This window comes from Acanthopagrus latus, chromosome 1 (genome assembly GCF_904848185.1).
Source record: "Acanthopagrus latus isolate v.2019 chromosome 1, fAcaLat1.1, whole genome shotgun sequence".
NCBI lineage: Eukaryota > Metazoa > Chordata > Actinopteri > Spariformes > Sparidae > Acanthopagrus > Acanthopagrus latus.
This window is the reverse complement of record NC_051039.1, coordinates 11,294,101-11,315,622: the sequence shown is the minus strand read 5'-3', so window position 1 is coordinate 11,315,622 and position 21,522 is coordinate 11,294,101. Positions and strand designations below refer to the sequence as shown.

Below are 21,522 nucleotides of genomic sequence, written 5' to 3'. Positions count from 1 at the left end.
CAAATTTAGCACGGTGATGTCACACAAACACAGCGCCTTCCTAATTACCTCTCCGTGCGGCAGTGCTAACAGCGGCAGGCGGAAATAAACAATTGCAAATATCAAATGCACCTCTTCTGTTTACGAGCCGGGGTCTGACAGCTGACAAGATAGTTAAGGGGCGTCTAATACTCCAATTAGAGCGTGCCACTGTCTGCGAGGCTGCTGCTGTGACAAGGCGCCCTCTAATCACTGACTTATTACGCTGGCTAGCAGCACCTCTCATATCTGGCCCATTAAGCAGACAGCAGCATTAAGAAGCATTAAAGCAGCAAGCCCCCTCAACTGAGAAGGCACTGACGGAGAGAAAAGGGAAGGGAGGGGACGTACTGTGCCAGTTATTTCTTGGGATTAATTTGTGCGTTGTTGCAAATTCAGCTCTGGGAGGCATAAGAGAAGAGTAACACGGGAGATGTTTGTGATATGGCGGCGTCAAAATTGATCACACGCAATAAGATGAAAGATTGCAGGCTGATTGCAGAGGCAGCGGCAGACAGATGTGTCATGAATCGCCATCAAAAACAACATCGTCAAGGATGTGAGTTCGCCTGCGTGTGTGGCTTGTCAGGGGAAGCGAGGAAGACAAAATTATGTAGGCCTCTTCTCATGATCCTCACGTACTCAAAACTCCGCTTCTGTGGCCAGCGTGGATCTGGGTTGCATTTGGCCGTGGTTTAACCTGCGTCTGGCCTGGGCTGGGTCAGGGACAAGCTTGGGCCCGGATCCCAGCGCTACACTCGCACATATTTGTCACAGCAGGCCGGGGGAGGAGGCTGTGTTATCTGAGGCCCCGGCCAGATACACAGCATTAGTCACTGTGCTAGCGTCTCGCCAGGGTTTCCTCTTTGGCTCGCAACTAAAGAGGACGACGGTGAGGAAAAGGACAGAGGGGTGTGTGTGAGCGAGTGTGTGTGAGACTTCGTAAATCACTAGAAAAATGAGCGGCTAGAAAGTGAACGCTGTTAGCAAGTGAAGAAAATCCCACACTGCTGTAGCAATTAGACCCAGACAACAGTCGACGGTCTCTCACAGCTGCCGTGTTGCCGCGATGGTCAACAACTTAACCTAGCCGCGTTCGGAAAGCATCGTTTTCGGCCCTTATCTGGCTCAAGTGTGTGCGTGTGTGTCTCACTGCTGGGTTTTGTTTAGCTGGAGGCTTGATGTTTCATGGATGTTTTGCTTGGCTCGCAGTCCCTGTCCCAGCCCAATTGTATAAACACTGACAGTCAGCAATGGCCAGCATCAGACCGGGGAGGACTCTCAATTAAAAGACTGTTAGTGGGACAGATGGACTGAAGAAATGCGGGGAAGAGGAGCGGCAGAACAAGATGGCTTCGGCCTGGACTGGTCAGGTCCGAGAGGATTTTTAAGCAGATTGGGAGAGACGTGGCCCGGGATCAATACCGATACATGCAAATGAGTCCAACACTAAACCAGGCAGCATATGCAGGGATCAACACAGACAGCGCCTTGGCTGCTACAAGTCCTATGAAACCATAGAAGTGAGCATGATCCTAAACTAATATCCTGTACAACTGTATTACTACCCTGTCATTTTTCAAGGTTGATGTTGTAACCATATGCCATTGAAAAACACCACTAAAACACCGCCAGTCCCCTCCAGCCTCTCTGTATCCTCCTTCGACAGCGTACAATGGCGAGCCAACCCAGACAGCTGCTGGGATGCTGGGTGGGTATTGTTCCTCCTACTTTAATTGAAACCTTTACCATGTTCAACACACAGCCACAGACCGCATTTCTTGTTTTGGTGAGTTAAGCAAAGCCGAGGTTTAAATGAAAACCCTGTGTGTACATGCGCATGTGTGCGCCTGATCCTCGCAGCAGCAGCTTTGGATTTAAATTTGTCTCTGCTTAGGGTCACTGTAAAACACTGGGAGCATCTTGTCCTCTCTTCCACCCACAAGATATTATCTCATCCATGAGTTAGCTGCTGAAATGCTGTCAATTTCCTGCCAGAAATGTGCGGCCAACGTGTGTAGGAAAAGAGGCACAGCGAGCTTTGCGTGTCATAAAACCGGGCCCTGGCTCCGACAGATAGATCAGGACTTCACAGTGTCCATATTGGAAACAGGTGACAAATAAAACACGCTGAATAAAGAAAGTCTTTGTAGTCGGACGCAGCACGCCACAAAATACAGGGGAGCAAATACCTCATGCCAAGGCTAATTTTTGCTTGTTTGATTTTGTACATTGGATGTGACTTGAAACAGAGTTTTCTTGCCTTACAAAGTGGTGCAAAATAAACAACGATTAATCACTTGCGCGCTGACTTCAGTGTAAAACGTAATGCTGCGCAGGGGGAAGCTGCAGTCGACAGAAAAGCTGGTGTCTTCCCTCTGAAATCCCCACAGTGTTAGGCCCCGTCCTCCATGTCAGTTCTGGTTTTGAGCCCCGCGGCTGGCAGTCACAGTGCCAGAGGTCCCTGTCCTTTGTGCAGCTGTGCGTCTGGGCTTTGACACGGGGCAGAGCGACCAGAGCTATGCTAATGGGAACCAAATGGGGCGTGAGTCCCCGGTGGATTACAGAAGGAGAAGAGAAGCATGTGTTTTCATGTATTCATACGGAGACCTGGGACCCCTCTCTTTTCTTCCCTTTCTTTCTTGAACTCAAACAAACACAGGCAGCTATGTCTGCTTTTTGCACGCACCTGTAATTAAAGCTGTTTGTGACTTGACAGATTTCGAGATTCATCGTCAATTAGTTAACGTTTCACAAATCTGATTTAAGAAATGTTCACAAAAAAGCTGTTGCAGTGTTTAGACTTAACTGTAAACGACGGACAAAGCTCGAAAATAAAGTTTGGAAATGAAGTGAGGGCAGCAAATAAACATTCAACAAAAATACTGGGAACAATAAAATTCATCTGTGAACATATTGTGTCTGACACATATGTTTCAGATGTTTGGCAGTGTCTCTCAGTCTTGTTGCGCTTACTGCAACACAACCGTGCCTTCACACAGCAACGTTGGGTCTTGCTGACCCAAAGTATGACAGGCTCATAGCCTAAAACCTGCAGGGGATAATCTGGCAGAAGTGACAGATGTAGCAGAAACAAACATCAAGTCTGGTTTAGATGTAACTGCATTACTGTTCAGAGACAAAGTCATTGTTTGGTGCCATTGCTACAGACTGACGTTTTTCACCACTGTCCCTGAACCGTCCCGAAAAAAAAAAACAATTGTAACGGACCCAAAGTGAACTTAAACTGTTCCAAAATCAAAACCTTGTTTCTTTACTTTGTTACTGAACTTGATATGCTGTCACATCAAACTGCAGTTTTACCGTTAAAACTCTTCATGTTCCTCTGCACAGAAACACTCCCTCCTGCTGGGTTTAGCGCTGTCAGCTGCCATCGAGCTAACTAGCCATCACGGGTTTGTAGCGTTATCAGGGAAAATAAAGAGTGCGTCCCTTGCCGATGATAGTAACCATAGTAACCGCAAGAGAAGACACGATCAGTTTGTAAACTCATTAGTGATACATACAAAATCATTTTTGTCCTTGAGGTGTCCCAGAGAAGATCTATCAGCCCCTCCCAACGATGGGCCTCCATGAGTCTGAAACCCCCTTTCGGTGGGGTTCACAGTCGTCTGTCTGGTTAAATACTTGTTTCGACCTTTTCGTGAGGACATTTCCGAAAACATGGCTGTGCTTTCTGCCAGCAATGAACTTACAATTACTAATAAGGAACATAAATCTGGACTTCATAAGTGGACAATCTAAACAGTTGAATTGTGAGTGATGATATCTGTCATCCACTGTCATCCAGGATGACGTCCTGTTTAGAACTTCGATCAGAGGTCCAGTCCTCTCTCGACGAGTTTGTCAGCTGTCAGGTGTGACTCACGCTCTTCACACACACACACAGACACAACACCCATGTTATTACTCCGCCATCAAACAAGCACACGATTCAACTAATTTTCTGCGTCCAACATTCCTGCTTCCTCTGCGCGACCTGACGCGGTCACAGAGAGTAAATCTCTCCGTGATGAGCACCACCCCAACGAATGTAGAATCGGATCAGTGACGAAACTTTCAGCCTGACTCACTCGCATGATAAATAGCTGTGCGTGTACTTCAGGACAGTCATGCTTGTTTATGAAGTGGATGGCTAAAGGACCCAGCTGGCTTTGATATTGTGAAACAGAGAGGGAGAGGGAGCCTAATATCACAATACTGGACCGGGAACACAACCCTGTGATCTCGCTATCATATGCCATGCTCTCAGTCAGTGTAGCCCGCATAGATGGAGAGCCGTACCACACTGAAACTACACTGTCAGTTCAAATACCTGAGCATCAAGGGAGAACCAGTTTCTCCCATCTTTTGTGTAGACAGCAGGTCCAGGCAGAGGACCCCAGTCCAGGCCCCTGGCCCCTCTCAGCTCGCCTCAAAGCATTTCCCCAGCCAGAGATCAAAACATCTGCCCAGTGACAGACCTCTGGGTGCACGGATTCAAGGCCAGGTTCAAAGCAGGGTGCTCGGGGAGGCAGGGAGGGGAGTGGAGGGAGAGAAAGAGAGAGTGCGAAGGGAACGTTGGCAAAAAAGGAAGAGAGGTGAGATAGCGAGGAGGCAAGGGGGTGGTGGTGGTGGGGGGGGGGGGAGTCAGGCAAGCTGGTGTATCGGAAAGGTGGGGAAGAGGTGTTGCAGCAAAGGTGGAGGGGGCAGAGGGAAGCTGATGTGGGGAGGTAGGGAAGGCTGAGGAACTGCGGTGCAAAAGATGTCAGGCCAATCTCCCAATTTTCTCCTGTGTGACGCAACTTTTGGTCCAAGTGTATATATGTACAGTCAATAAATAACAAATCGCTGTACAGAAACTCCAAACATGTTGACAGTGGTTCATAGTTCATTCACTGGAGTTTATTTTAGCCATAAATCTTTCCAACAAATACCGTCTTTTTCTGTGGCTTCCTCTATATTTGGTCTTTATTTAACAGGTCTGGGTGCTCTTTATCAGACATTTTTGTTTGTAATACGTCTACGTTAAAAACTTGCCGGGACATTGCCATCATTTTTTTGTTTTCCCCCCAAATTTTTTTTACTATAGACACGACACCTTCCATACACTTTTTGTCCACCTGAAAGCCTGTAAACTATCCATCAAATTCAAAGGGATATAAAACAAGGAAGAGCAGGAAATCCTCAGCTGAAACCAACAAATGTTTCCCAACTTTGCTTGATAAATGACTTAAAAGATGAATCAATAATCCAAATTGTCAATTTATATTATGCTGGCGAGCCCATTATTTCAGCAATGAAATCAAATAAGAGCCACAAATCACTCCGCAAGTTTGTCAGACTGCATTGTTCAGAGACACGCGTCCTTATCACTCACTGGCCATTGTGCGGACAGGAAAAGGAAAGAAAATGAAACACTGTCGTCAATATACACTAGATCTGCTCTGACCTTGGGCCTATCAGAGGGAGCGACCTGTGGCAGATAAGGACAACTCCCTGACAGACTTGACACCTGCACTCGCTGGCCCGCCGATCGCCCCCGACGAATGCAAATATCGCGGTGACAGCCGGCGCTGCAACAACGCGCTAGGCTTCCGTCTGGAGATTTGAGGGAGTGACATGACCACACAGTGCGACCGGACTCATGTTTGAGAGAGGGGAGAGGAGAGTGGGAGTGAGAAAGGAAAAAGGGGGACAGAAAAAATGAGAGAGGTGATGGATGGGGGGGGGTCGGCATTGGTGGGAATAGAGAGAGAGAGAGAGGGGGGAGAAGATGACCGACATCGTCTGCTCTTTACTTCCCTCCCCATCTACACCCTAACACAAACAGAAAGTATTAGTCAGAGCCCAGACATATTGCCGACCCCTTTCTGCGAGGGGACATCTCCATGGCAATCATTGGTTGGCGTGGGCGGCGGGACAAACACACACACACACACACAGACAGACACAGAGTGCAGGCGTGACGACAGGAGGCCAGCACTGCTGAGACTCCCCCAAATTGACATTTAGTCATCACACTAGTCTACAGGGTGGGACTCTATACCTCCTCAACTACACACACGCACACACTGGCGCCCACGCACTCTCCCACATTCCCTCTCATGCAAACATGTACTCACACACACACACACAAACACCCACACTCAGTGAATTCCCCTACTCAACGTCGCTCCCAGCCAGAGAACTCCTGGAAGAGTTCCTAGATTTAATCTCGCCAATAGCTCTTTATTTTCTTTGACCATTTTTTAATGTAAAAAAGCCCGCGCTAATTGTGTGTTTGCAATCTCCAAATTATGTATATGTGTTTTTTCAACTAAACCGAACACTACTGTAGACGGATTGGCTGGTTTTCAAGACACACGACTGGGCAATAATATTTGTTTCTTTCCTCAGAGTTTTGTTCAAACAGTGTGTCAGCACGGTGGTTCACTTGTAAACACCTGGAGCCTTGCACACCCAACAGCTGTGGAAATACAAAACTACGTATAAGCTGCGTCGAAACCGGGGATAATTACTCTATTCAGATTCTTTTCGACCCGGTGTAACATCTCCTCACATCTTACTTATTTGTTGTGTCTATAAAAACACCACATCAAGAAATCCTCCCAAAAAAACGGGGGTCCAGATTGTTATTATTTACAGATTCGTGCAATTATTTACCTTAGCCAGCATAGCGAGAAGACCGCTCCTGAATCAGTGTCAGTTGTAGTTCCCTCTTTAGATAAAAAAACCCCTCCAAGTGAAAGCTGTGCCTTTTTATTAGTATTGTGTCAGCAAATGACACAGAAAAATAGGACACAAGACCGGAGATACAGACGGAGAGGGGAGGGAGAGACACAGAGAGGATTCGACCAATGGCTACATGACTGCAGTGACAAGCGTGTCACTCCCAAAGCCACACAATGAGCGAGTGACACAAGGAGTGTCTTTTGCGTGACTCCCCGGTGTGTGCATGTGGGACGAGACGGCGGACCAAAGGAAAGTCCATCTGAGTGTCTGAGTCTTTATCTGTCTTACAAAGTTCACAGATAGAGGGGCTGAAGTGGAGGCTAGACGCCGTTCCAGAGTCACAGGTCACAAAGAAGACACGCTCAGACAGGTGGGAGGGAGGAGAAGGCAAGAAAGAAAAAGGCAGCCCAACAATTTGCGTGCGGGGGAGCGGTGCCAAGCCTCTGTGATTGCCATTCTGCAATCGACCTGACCAAATTGCGAATTCCCTCTCAGGACCCTCTAAGTCCGCTTCATTTGGCTAAAGCCAGGCTCCTTATTTCTGCAATTATAAAGCTATTGACTAATTCGACATATGTTAGCGTGTCTTCCAGCCCTTGAGAGCTGGTGTGCCATTGAGTCATTAACTTTGACAAATTGTGACAGACTTTTTTATTGCCACCCAATCATGAGAAACAAGACTGTGGCAGGGGAGTTAATGAGTGGCGTGTTTCTCCTCTTCCTTGCCCTCCCCACCTCCGCCACCTCGCTCTCGCCTCCTCTCCAACCCCTTCCACTTAGATCCCTGCACCCCCCTCCACCTCTCCCCAAATCCCCCCCCACCCCTCCATATTTATAATTTTACCACATCCTAACAATAACACGGCCGGTACTCAGCACAAAACACGCGGGCCCTGGCCTAATGAATCTCATGCCTTTACCGCGGTAAAATGGCCAGTAAGTATTACCAGCTGCGACACTCTCCCTCTTTCTCTCTCTCTCTTTCTCTCCTTGGCAGTGGCATTGAGTTTGGGAGTGCAGGGGTGAGGTGGGGGAGGCGGGGTTGGGGGGGGCAGGCAGACACATCTGAGTGCAGCTGGACCAGGGGAGGAGAAGTGTAGGGGGTGTTGGAGGGGGGGGAGAGAAAGACCGCAAGTCTCCGTGTTTCCAGCTGCCTTTCTCAGGGGCTCGGTTTTCTCTCCCTCCCCTTGGTTTTTTTGCAAGGCCCTTCTGGTCCCAGCTTACTTGAAAAATCGCAAACACACACACACACACACACACACACACACACATGCACGTACGCCCTGATCCACCTCCCCTCCATCCCTCACATTCGGCCATCTTTGTTTGGACAGGGCTCAGGAGTTCCAGAAAAGCTCTCTCAGATGTGCTGAAGTAAGGGAAAAACAAAACAAACTGGCCCTCACACACACACAGACACGCTCGCACGCACACACACACACACACACACGCACGCACGCACGCACACACACACACACACATCACACACTCAAAATTTATGTGAACACACAGACACCAACAAGTACTTGGACATGGTAGGAAGAGAAGCTCACACACACTCCCACACACGCACATACGTGACCAGTTTCATACGTGTGAAAGCCAAAACACCGGCTTCAACTGGAGAGCAAATTTGAAGAAGAGATGAAAAAAAAAAAAATCAGGATACATTTTTCTTCATGGAGGTAGGCAGCCTACTATTGAAGGCATGCATTCTTTTACTCTGTGTGTGTGTGTGTGTGTCCCAATCCAGGATCACAGCACCAGGGCAGGCCTGAAGCATACCTCGACATGTGTTACCTCTTTGTAATATTGACTTTGTTATAGCTATACGAGTGGGAGAGTGGAGCCTAGAGCCCGGGCTGTGCAGTTGTGGGGCCCCCGAGTTCGCTCAAAAACAAATACCCGAACGAGCCGTGAAAACAGAAAACACAAGTGCCACAATAGCAATCTGCAAAAACAGATTCAAATAAACTTCGGAAAGGTCCCTCACTGCTGCCTCTGACCTTTACATTTTCACTCTCTAAATTAGGAATATTATTTGTCTGATTCCACTATTGCAGCACGTTGCTTACAAAGCCGTGGGATTTGGCAACCGTGCGAGTCTTGGCCTGGCTTCCTGTCTGAGCATGTGTACTGGACCGACTGTAAAAGCAAAAAAAATCCTCTTCCTCCTAAGCCTCGACTTACTGTATAATTTCGATTAAATACCACGCTGCTACCGGGCTCGCGCAAACACACGCTGCCAAGATTTCAAAGTTAAATAATTAACGATTATTGCTGCAACATGGCACCTTGTCAATGCACACGAAAAAAAAAAAAGATTTTAAATTTCAAGTGAAAGATAATGAGGCGGATGTAAGAACAAGCCTCAGACTTCATGTGACGCAAATAAAGAAAACCAAGATAAAGGAAAGGCACATATGCTGAATATTTGATTGCTTTGCAGAAATAAAAGATTGATTATCATTTTCTTGTTCCTACGAGTGTGAATCCCATCGTGTCTCTTTCCCCAGTGATGACTTTGCTTATACATTTGAATAATGAAGGCAAGTCATTTGAATATTCCCTCTGTATTAAAAAAAATGATGTTTTTACACGATGCAGCAATATTAGCCATGTTAATTGGGCTCTTTGGACTTTCCCAATAGAAAGGATAAATTAATTACTTATGTCGACAAAATGTCAGACACGCTGATCTAATAACTACAACTGTTTCCAACAGTGTTGTTTCCAGTGTGTGTCTATTTTCTGTTTGTGTGCGTGTGTGTGCATGCGCGTGTGTTTGTGAATGAACTTAAAACACTCTGAGCGTCCACTAGCCGGAGTTAGATCTAATGAACGAGATGGGAACAAAATGCTTTGACATCCTCTCCATGTTTCATGGGTGGCTCTTGAGAGTCCTTCTCCAATATTCATCCCCTCTTCTCATACTAATCAGCCACTACAGTATTGACTGTTTATGCTTGCAGAGGGGCAGAGGGACGCGTGTTGCTGTGTGTCTGCGCTGCACAAAAACACACACACGCACACATTTTTAATGCTCAAATGTGCCAATCCACACTTTGCGATCAAACTTGTGAGCGATACTGAATTATTTGCGGGATGTTACGTGTATGTGTTTGCGTGTGATGTGTTCATTAATGTGTACCCACCACTGTCGGGGGGCTTTGAAGTTCCACATTTTTGTTAGCTTTTGGCTGTTTTTCAGTCTTGGAGGAAAAAAAAAAAAAAAGACTGTATCAGCGCATTTTCCTCAAGTACGAATAAACATTAGACTTCGGGTGAGGAGGCGATGGGGAGGCTTTATTAATGTCTGTGAATGTGAGACGATCTGATGGTGTGTGTGCGTATGTGTGTGCACATGCATTAGTGCACGCGAGCGCACACACACACGTGCGAGCGTGTACAGTGAGCGGGAGCTAACAGAGAAGGCCTGCTGATGCCATGTTTCAGGCGACCCCTTGAAGTGGAAATGAGCTTCCTCGGTCTTCTAACTAGTCCATTCTCACAAAGTCAGCAAACTCCGCCGCCCCTCCAAAGAAATGCAGACACCCTCTCCAACCCTCCAACCTCCCCACCCAGCCCTGTGGTCAGCATGCAGGATGAATTCCCCATCAAGACTGAAGCAACTGAAACAATTCCATCTTATTTCATCTGCCTCAGAGTGGTATGTTGGAAAAGGTTCAGCTTCAGTGTCTTGAAGAGGCTTTTAGTGGCAGATAGGCAAAGCACATTTATTGTCAATGCCTTCCAGTATTTTTGTAGTATACCTTTATCGGCAGAACGATTCAAACTTGCAGCATTATTATTTTTCTCAAATTATGGCTGTTTTTTCTTTTTTTTTGTCAGTGTCGGTTGAAATGAGTCAGAAATCTTCTAAATGATTTGATGCCCGATGTTCGAAGAAGGCGATGTCTTAGAAATTATTATTTTGTCTCACCAAAGGCCACAAAGATTAAACTTTAATTAAAGGTGGAGAATTGTTGGATTTTAGAAGCTGTAACCAGAAAATATTTCGTATTTTCCCTCGATTAGATTACCTTAATGATTTTCAACATTGTCGTGGAGTTTGGTTTAGTTCAAATAATCACCACATTTTTCCCTAACTGTCTGCAGTCAAACTCCTGTTACAGGTTCCTTTAGACCTACTGAGACATTACACGAGCTGTTTCTATGTAATCTAGTCTTAGAACACTTATTTTTCATTAAACTCACATATGATAATATTATTTATGATCATTTTAATTTAAAGAAAAATTAGAAAAGCTTAATCTGGAAAAAAATATATAATCTTGACTTTATGTATATTTTGCAAATCTGATCTTTTTCTATTATTATCAATACTTTTATTATTACACTGTGTGTGTGTGTGTGTGTGTGTGTATGCATCTGATGTAGTTTGCATGCACGCACGCCGCTGTTTGAACCTGTGCGAGCACCTGAGGGTCCATCCCCAGCCGTCCTCGGAGCGGGGAGCGACAGCTGTACAGTGATGCTGTAGCGATAGGCATCATCGGCTTGCTAGAGACTAATTGGTCCACAGCGCTCCTCTGAGTGGCCTCGCTAATTAATTAGAAAGGCAGTGGAGCTGAAATTTTTAATCAGGACACCGGGCTCTCCAGCAAGCAGGAAGAAAAAAGAGACCCATCACCCCATCATTCCATGTAATCCACCTGACACCGATCTCCCATGTTGTCATGTGAAATGTGTTGTGTGTTTAGGAATTCACATGATCTGACCAGGGAATAAGAAATACATTTATTACAGGGCTTGTTAAATCATTTGAATTCTGAGATTTTTCAGAGACTCCGTGTGTCCTAATACAGTATGCATGACTTATATTTGGTTCGGACCCTCGAGGACGGTGTTGAGGTGGTCTTTTCCTCTGCGTGTTTTGTGTAGCACATGTACATATCATTTCCACTGATGTAAATTGTGCGCTGACTGGTCCTTAAGTGGCAAAATGCAAATAGCTTGCTAATTGTGTAGTATGTGGTGACAGAAAATGTTACTGCCTCTGATCAAGGGAGCGTGCTTGTGTGTTTTTTTTAACATAAGCGCTAACGTGTGACAATCTACATTTTTCCCCTTCCACCTTTTTTGTTTTGCTTTTTTTTATAATTCCCTCTGCGCCGTAAAGCAAAATATTATTCTCCCCTCTTCTCCCTATCTGAACTTAACTAATTAAAAGCAGTCACTCAAACCGACACTTTCCATCATGCTGTAAAGAAACTGTGGAAATTACAAGCCTGTTTAAGAAAAACGATCCCCTGGTTTTTGGTTTCTCCCTGAAAAGGGAAAAAAGATGAATATGAGCAAACGGTGCTTTTGCACCACTTCGGGGGCACAATTTGTGTCCCAAAGCTGCACACAGCGCACCGCAATGATTTGTGGTGAAGGGCCAGAGTCTGGGAGGAATCAACCAGAGACCAGAAGACAAGAAGCATGCTAAAACGAGAGCCACGCCGGTCAGCCACTTCACACAGCAGACAAGGGAAACAACATGTGTTTATCATCACATTACCGGGATGACAAACTGCTACCACCGACTGGAGTTACAGTAACAGGAAAATCACAGTGTATAGACACGAAACAGGAAATCCTCATCTATTTAACACATGGATAACGAGCCTGCTGTGGCAGAGTGAATGCTTTTTAGCCAATGGGCCTGCAAACTTTCCATCGCGATGGGGAGCTTCAGAAATGCACACGCACGCACCTTCACCTCATGTGGCGACATTAGCTTTGTGTGGTGTCCTAATCTGTGTGACCGTCTCGGCTTTGCTAATCAGCCCGCCGCTCTTATCAGCCTGTTGCTTTGGCCAAAATAAACACGCGCCGCCTTTTTATTGCTTTGTTTTCACAGGTCATTAGGGGAAGGAGAGAAGACGCATTGATTAGTTTTCCAGACCACTGGATTATTGTTGTGTTATGACTATCATCATTAAGTTTCATTAAGGCTGTGGTTGTTCTTGTTTCCAGAAAATGAAGACGTTGCAGGAAAAGGCGAGTTGGTTTGCAAGAGCAGACGGCGCGCCACACTAATCTGAAGGTAGGGAGAGTGTTGATGTGAATGCTTGATTGGAGCTGTGAGTTGTTACCAAAGATAAGACTGAACTCTGGCTCCATCACTCATATTTTTGAGGCCGCTTTTAAAGCACTAAGCCGCTACGCTGCATTTATTTGAAGCACATTAAAGAAAACTTAATGAAGCAGCGTCAGTCCCTGGCCAGGTCCTCTCAGCCAGCTTTGCTCTGGAGCTACACATATGCTCCCAAAGCATGGAGGAACTGGCTCTGTCGCCAGACTAATTAGCATGTGTTAGCTAGTTAGTGAGAGGGCGGCCCTCTGTGATGTGTACTGAAGTGGAGTAAAACGCCAGGGCAAGGACCGTACTAATGGCCCACTTCCTCCCCACGGGGACCCTCCCTGCAGCTCCACACGTGCTGGCATCAGTGCAGCCACGGGGCACCCACAGGGCCGCCACTGCGCCGGGGGCAGAGGTGGGCACGCAGGAAAGGACGGCTGGCTCGAAGTGGCATCGCTTTCACGCAGCACTGAGCTCCGCGGGTGTGATGCTCTGCACTGTAACAGCAGGCGACAGTGACACTCGCTAACACGCGACCTGAGAGTGACATGCAGGCTAACAGACCCATCAGCCTATGAAATAGCCCAGACAGCTGGGGCCGCCGCGCTATGCTAGCTGCCTGGCATTGGCGGATGCATTATTTACTGGGTGTGCTGGAGCATTAGCGAGCTCTTTGGCACTCGGTTAGCAGGCGTAGGTGGCGAGCACCGACGGCAAGCGAGTGTATCTCTGTCAGTGTGAGTAAACAAACAACGGGGACATGGTGTGACAGAGCAAGCGGCGCGCCACACACACACACACACACACACACACACACACAGACACATGCAAGCTCATCAGGGAGCCGAGGGAGAGCGGGAGGAAAGAGGAGGGGTGGGTGGCATCCATATTTATAGGGCCTTTCTAGCATTTGTCCCCAGGCCAAATGCTGTGACTACACTCAGCTAATGTCAGAACAGCACTTAACCAGGCATTTCCAGTATGTCATGGGCAGTGGGGAATACGTGGGATAGATACAAGACCAGGGCAGAAAAAAAAAAAAAGCACAGAGACAAACAAGGATGGAAATGAAATGCAGTGGTGCTGTGTGCTGTGGTGATTATGTTTCTCGCTCTCTTTTCTTTAAAAAGATTTATCTGGATAAATAGATCCGGAAGTAGACGATAGACTTTAAATAAACGCAAAGAAAGAGTTCAACCAAATTTGGATATCGCTGCCTGGTTTTGTCTCTGCCCGACTTACACACTCCACCCCCCCACCACCCCCTCCGCCGCTGAAGTTGCTATGCAGTAAAGTTGGCATTTGCACTCAACACTGTATTTGATAGCCGCTGAGAACACGACACAGTCGATGTCGGAATGAGCACAATGTGAAGCCCTCTCCTAGAAAAAAAAAGAAGAGTTGCCATTATATCGTCAAAACGTCTAACCCTGATGCTATGATGTTTCATCATACCTGTTGACACCAGTGAGAGTGGTGACCTGTTATTCTTGCCGGATTGATGAGAGGTGAAAGTGACATGTTGGCTCTTTGCTGGCGTGTCCAAGCTCGGCTGGAATGCGAGGAATGGCCTGCTTTGCTTTGGTCACCTGTCCCCAAGTTTATCATGTGTCAGGCCGGGCATTCGCTTGGCGTTACGCCCTCTGGCAACCGGGGAGGCCGAGGGGGGCCCACAGGCCTCACTTGCCGCATAGACACACATGGGGTGATACCCCCAAAGAGAGCTGAATGAGTGGGTAAAGTAGCTCCTTTTAGCACAATCTGTCATTATCTCAAGTGGCATGTAATCGTTTTGTGCAGCGAGAGATCCATTATGCATCCACCGAGAGCAAGGGGCTAATTGTGGAGGCTTACATTTATTCATTTGTTTGCTGCCAGTTGTTCCACTTTATTTTCGGGGGGTGGGGGGGTGCAATAAACGCCAATGTTTGTGTTTCTGTGTTTTTAAATGGTCAGAGCACTCGTGGTGAAAGCCACAAAGTTCCTTCTGTGCTCCCAAAGGAAGCTGACAATCAGCATGAGGCAAAAGATTAAGATGTTAATCACTGCCCCAGTCATTGTTAACACTTTAGTGACCGGGTGGGGTGGATCAAGAGTAGAATAATAAGGATCCAGTTTGAGTGCTTGTTATTATTTAACGCTCCCGCCACAAGCATGAAGTTGTTCTTTGTAGTAATTGTGCTCTCAGGGTATGAGGAGGTGAATGTCGACAGCGAAGAGAGACAAAGTCGATAGGACAGATGAAACAGATTCATTAAGTTTGCGCGGTATGTGCATGCATTTGTGTGTCTCTGCTTTGACCGAAGGAGAATATATGTGCTTAATCTTGATCAAAGGTTCCTCCTTTTCTTTCGTCGAGTAAACATAATACTGGTAAAGCCCTTGGATTTAACATGCTGAGATAATGAAAGCAAGTGTAATTAGCAATTAGATTTGACCAAATTAAGGCGGACTAACGGAGGCGAACCTCGGCATCAAGGCCACCAAACAGTAATGCGGCCGAAGGTGTGCTTAGCCTTTTATTTCTCTCCCTTGAAGACATGTTGTGAGCAGACAAAGACGAGGAGAGCTTGTTCTCAACTCACTCTCTCTATTCTTATATGAATATTCTGTTTATAATTCTGATATCTGTGCGTGAATGAGGAGTTTTTGCAAAGCTGACGAGGCTTCAGCCACCAGGTTTTGACCACTGTGTTTCCCAGGCTTAGCAATTTAGGTGAGCCACTTAAACCCCCTCGCACACATATTATTAGCATTACCATATCTGGGCCTAACTGCAGCTGAGGGGAATAATGTGTGTCAGGAGAGTGTAAAATTAGAACCAAAACCAACACTGCTCTTTAAATCCACTTCCCAAGTCCCCACTTCCTTACTTATGGCCAAGCTTACAATGTCAAACACTAATAAGCCAGCTAATTCAATTAGGGCTCCACTTCTTTGAGACTTCTCCCCCCGAAAAAGAGACTTTGAGAGTAAGATTCCCTCACAACTCCGCACAGAACTCTTCATCATGAAAAAAGTGGCCTTTTATTCACAAGCTCCGGCGTGCCAGCGAGAGGGGGGAAACTCGCTGCTGAGCTTGTTAGCAAAACACCCTGATCTGAGGCGAGAGATGTGTGACTAAAGCCGGGTCTCTTAAGTGTCTGTCACCGCGATCTAACCCGAGGAGAGCTCTTTGTAGGCTGTGTTTTCTCTGCCTGTCTCTTGTGCGCCGCGCCGCGCTGTGACTGGGGATGAGCCCCGCCGTGTAGCTGCAGGTGACAGGGAGCCCTTTTTGTTGTCAAATCCTGATGGAGCTTCCACATGAAAAACATTTCACTTGAGCTGCTGCTTGCGCTGCTGCTTGTGCTGCTGCTGCTGCTGCTGCTGCCGTCTTTCGTTTCCTTCCTCTCTGTCTCTCTCTGTAGATGTCAAAGGCTACAACTACAGCAGTGATACAGAGACAGAAGGAGTCAATCTCTCGGCCCCTCCACAACCCCCCCCCCTACTTTTTTCTTTTTGTCATGCTCTCTCTCGTACTGTTTCCTACCTTCCTCCCGCTCTTCTATCGTCTCCTTTTATGACCAGCCTTTTCTTTTCTCTGCTCCTCCAACCCTCCCCTCCCCTCCCTCCCTCTGGCTTATAGATCTGAGTTGGGTCTCAGGAGGAAAATACAAGTCAAGCCATTGTCATTTCAAACAGCGTGATAACCAGACACTGGGCTGCCCACTGACAACTCAGGGGAACTGGCCCTGGCTTTGACTGTTAGCTCCCCTCTCTCTTTCTTTTTTTTTTCTTGCTCTCTTTTTTCCTGCTCCTGCTTTTTTTTCTGAAATCTCTCTCTCTCTCTCTCTCTCTCTCTCTCTCTCTCTCTCTCCCTCTCTTTCCTCTCTTCCTCTCAAGCTCACCTCCTCTCTCTTCTTCCTCGTCCTCCTCCTCCACCCCTCCTCCTGCGCGGGAGACTCGGTTAGCTCGTTGTTGTTTGTTGCTTCTTTGCCGCTGCTGTGTCTTGCATCTGCTCCTCTCTTCCCTCCTCACTGTGCCGTGGGGGGCCGCGGGGAATAGTTGTCTTAGTGTGTGTACCAAGGTCAGTGCTCTCCACATGACAGTTCTCTGCCTCTCGACAAGGCGGGAAATCAATACTTTCGGACTTGTGGCGCTGCCCTTGGTGTAACAACAACACTGCCCAGCGCAGAGCGCAGCTCATGCACCTGACACATCCCCAGCCGGCCCCCCCAGGCCCTCGCCAGGGAGCCCCCTCCACTCTCAATCTGACCCCTTCATATTTCCACCAAGGCCCTGTGTTTCACTTTAATACACCTTTTCTCTCTATACTTTTTTTTTCTTTCTCTTCAGGGTCTCCAACCGAGTGTATATCAGATTCTCACTATTTCTTGTATTATGCAATGCATGTTTTTATTATACCTCTGGATGAGCTGTGCCTCTGTTGCTACTGTACATGTGTCTCGGAGAGGGAGTTGGGGGTTTGTGTGGAGTGTGATCTATACCGAGATAAGAGAGTTGATCAGAGGGGACCACAGAGGACAGAGCAGTCAGGATCAGGATATATATTATTATGTGGACCTACAAATGTGAGATGTGGCGGAAGGTATCTTGTTGGTATTCGGCTGGAGGAAATTGCAGGGAGGGGTATGTGGGCTTGCAAGGGTGACGGCGATATCCGAGAAGGCCTGGGCCAGACCGAGACTATTTTTGCTTATCCCAAATATAGTTAATTTCAAATCCACGTGAGGAATCATATCAGACGTCCGACATGAGTTTATCAAGCGTCTCTGAAGCGACAAGTGTTTTCAGTTCTCTTGACGCACAAACCCAACCCTCCCTCGTCCAGTCCAGCCAATGATGTAAGTGTAGGCAGAGGCCTGTGAACCGTGAGATCTCTACCCGTCACTGATGTTAATGGAGAATGTACATGTTGCTCAGTTGCACAAAATAGGCGACATTTTCAATACAGCTGCTAAAGCCTAACGTGCCTCCTTATGCTTTTTCCATGCCGAGAGAAGCACTCGCAGTGCGCCCCGCACCGATTGTTAAGCCTTCCCCTCGGCCCGCTTCTAATGACGAGAGAGAGTGTGCGCGAGGCCAATTACAGCTCCTGTCCTTCAGCAGTCAGGCTGAGTAAAACTCGCGCTCTGGGCCCCTGTGGAGAAGGAGCCACGATCGACCGGAGCCCCCGAGTCTCTCCGAGGGACACATGCATGCACACACACTCACAGCACTGTGTGTGTGTGTTTGTGTGTGTGTGTGCGACTGGACGTCCATCAACAGGGGCCGCCTCTCCTCAGCCCCTGGCTTGCTCCCTCGGTTCAGCTGGAGTAAGGAGAATGCATCAAATAAAACAGCCACTTTAATGAATTAGATATTGAGCTGTTCATTAAAAAAAATCAAATTCCCTGAAGTCAGCAGGGGATACACAGTACTGGAGTGTAACCTGGGGATGAACGCGACTTGTTTAGAGGAGTCGTAAAACACAAGGATGTGATGACTTTACTGAATGTTCGCCAGAAGTGTCTAATGTCCAGGAATCAGGGTGACGTGTAGTTTGCGAAAACTCTGTTTTTTTTCTGCATTATTGGCAAGGTTTTCTTCCTCACAGCCCTACTTTCTGTCACCCCCTCATACAAATAGCTTGTCATACTTTTTTTACTTTCTGGTGGCTAAAGTTTAAACGACAGAGCGATCCGTCATTGGAAATCCTGCAGTTGGAAACAAAAGGGCTGGGTGACTTCTCAGCTTTATGTGAGAGAAAAAAAAAATCCCAGAGTGAAAATATACATCTGCGCAGTCAGATATCTGTTTTTATTGGCTGAGAGTCCAGGTAGTACTTAAAACCTTCGCAGCAGCCTCTCCCTACACTGCTGACTACTAGTGTTTCTGCGGACATGGACGAGAAACACACTCTTGCTCCCAAACCAGAGAAAGAAAAACGGACGCTCTATTACTATCAAATATTGAGCAGTTAGTCTATTAAAGACCGGTCAAACAAATGGCGGCTGATAAAGGTGGAGACAAAGCATCCGTTTTTATCTCCGGTGGTTTTATCTCTGGCAGGCCACCATCAGCCTTGCCCCCTATTTGATGGAGAGATTTAAAGGAGGCTGTCTTCACCTCCTCCTCCTCCTCCTCTTCCTCCTCTACTTCTCCCTGGATGAATGTGAGCCAAACAGCCACATCTCCCTACTGTTTTTTCACAGTGACAGCCTTTCTCATGAATTAAAAGAGGAACCCATTGATTTTCCCATTGCTTAAATTTGCAACTTAATCCCCCAGATATGTCTAGAATGTAGTGCTCTGTCAATAGACGGCACGGCGCTGACGGAAAAGGCAGCGCTCTCGCTCGCTGGAGAGAAGGGAAAAGAAAAGGATGACAAGACAAAGGAGAGGGAGAGAGGCCAGCTTAGTGGCGAGCGTTGGTGGTTTCTGGCTCGGGGTTCAAAAATCCTACATCAGGCCATTAGAATATGTGTGCCGAGTATTAACACTCACTCAGATGAATTACCACAAACATAACACATCATCTGACTGAGCCACCATGAGAATAAAAAAAAGCAGGGGCACAGGCCGGCCATCGTACGGTTACTCAAGTCCACTTTTCCAAAGAGGCAAACACACCGCATCATTATGTTTATAAGGCTAATAAACCAATCACCATCGCACGTCTGTATAGTGTAACCAGCCGTCCGGCGCGGCCGTCCCACGATCGAATGTCATTATATAACGCAAAGCCAACACACTGGAAATAAGTTGTCTGGGACCGAGATGGAAAAAGCACACTTGTCCCCTCTGAGTGAGGGGTTTGAGGAAGTAACGGGATATCACGACCTCTCCCCAGGAGCAAACAAGGCAGAGAGCCCATGCCCTAATTCACAATAAGCACCATAATGTTCTCGTCTGACTCCTAATGTGGTCTATAAATCTCCGGTACTCTGCTCTACATCAGTGTAATACTTGGAATTAATAGCCTGATTTGTACATGGAGTGCGAAGCTGCCTATAGGCCGAGCGTCGCCTTTTTTTATCTCCACATGTACGAGATGAAAACAGTCGTGATTGAGTAATGTGAGTATAACAGAATTCTAGGAAAAGCAGTTGACAGTGAGGAAGAACTGGACACTATATACGGTATAACACAGAGTGACCTTTACAGATTTCACCCTCCTACACTGCGTCTCTGGTTGTAAACCCTATCCCATAAGCCTCTGGGGTGGTATGGCTCCTTGCCAGTAGCTGTGCTGTTGTTGGCAATGGATTTCCTTTGTGGCCTCAGTACTTGTGTAGGCCATAACATGATACACACAAAGGCCCGACAAGAGTACACCAGTGTGTGCACACTCTCACTCTCACACATGATCGGCATATGCCGCGCACTGTGCGCACACACCGACACATGTAATTATGCACAAAATCACAATTCTCACCACTCATCCAGAGAAGACCCACAGCCTCGTAGGAAACAAGGAGGGGAAGAAAGTACAATGTATCCTTGACGGGGTTCATCTGTTTCCAGTTTGGTGCAGATGCTCAGGTTTTATTGCAGCAGTCTAGTATTTCATGGCAGATTTAGCCAGTGGTTTGGTTCTTCACTCGCTGCAGCTCTAATGATGGCACATCTCTTGTAAATTGTGGCACACCAGTAACACAGTTTGATTCCTGATTCCACCAACTTTTACCATACAGAGACATGCACGCGTTATGTTCCTTCTCCCTGACAAGAAATGCAGTGAATACAGAGTATTCCCTGACTCGCTGCTCATACAGGGGAGAACATTGAGGTAATGTACAGGTAGTGCCTGGACTAGATAATTGACCTGTTTGTTGTTCAAACTGTTGCAGCAGAGCCGCTGCTGAGGCTGGAACTTGATATAAAAAGGACCACATTTAATGTTCTGCTCATTTAGTGGTGAGCTTATAATTCTTTTCAGCCCTGTGGTCCTCATGTCAACACAATGGGCCTCCATTTAACCAAGAGACCTTTTTTTTTTTTAGCAAAAAACAACATGAGTTTTTATAGTTGTGGCAGTGTTTGATCTATAGTGACTGTTGAATTTGGGTTGTTCTTAATAATTATGTTGAATTGTTTAACTTATTATCGCTACTTATTGTGAAAGTTTTTCTGTGTACTGCCATTCCCGTTGGCCAGATGTTGCCAAAAACTAAAACCATCCTGCAACCTTGTGCAGTACTTGAATTTATATTGCTGTAAGATATGAAGATAAATTTGATATTTAATTGCAGCATTAAAAAAAATTATATTTTTCACCGTACAAAATCAGCTTAAAAATACAGTGAAATTGCTTAATTTTGTTGCCTTTATGTGCATACATAAACTCAAATTAAGGGGGTTTACATGTAAAAGGGAACGCACAGGAGCGCACATAGATAATAGAGTTTCTACACCCTGTCAGCTTCCGCGCATGCACACACATCTATCTTCCCTCTCCGCGTGTCAATGCTAGCAGCGCGCGCAGGCGATGCCTCTCCGTCTCAAGACAGAAGTGTAGCGCTGAGTGTCTCTTAACTGGCTCGTTTAGTCCTGATGGCTTAAATGATTTCATCACTATTAATGACAGGGACTGTGGCTCCCCGCGACGTGTTGCCAGATGCTCGGGGACCGCGCCGAGCTTCCCACTCCTTCCCTCTCACACCCAGCCGCCTCTCCTCATCCCTCCTTCTGTGCAG

General features: G+C 46.8%; 2 protein-coding genes across 13 annotated transcripts in view; one reads left to right on the top strand and one right to left on the bottom strand.

Annotated features, from left to right (window-relative positions):
• The window catches only part of bnc2 (basonuclin 2), a 161,436-nt gene that overhangs the window by 45,310 nt on the left and 94,604 nt on the right, over positions 1–21,522 (bottom strand). The gene's annotated exons all lie outside the window — the stretch shown is intronic.
• Positions 1–21,522, top strand: part of LOC119029961 — a 157,550-nt gene that overhangs the window by 127,026 nt on the left and 9,002 nt on the right. For 4 of the 8 annotated variants that reach the window (XR_005078513.1, XR_005078520.1, XR_005078524.1 and 1 more), the window contains one exon: positions 12,739–12,808. The exons of 1 other annotated variant lie outside the window; for it this stretch is intronic. Coding sequence is in view for 3 of the 7 variants with exons in the window: in XM_037117796.1 (XP_036973691.1) it covers positions 12,739–12,806 (68 nt within the window). In the remaining 4 variants the exon portion in view is untranslated. Of the gene's footprint in view, positions 1–12,738; positions 12,809–17,839; positions 18,205–21,522 lie in introns of those variants that run through there. 3 more of the 8 variants (XR_005078292.1, XM_037117880.1, XM_037118540.1) reach the window with 1 other exon arrangement.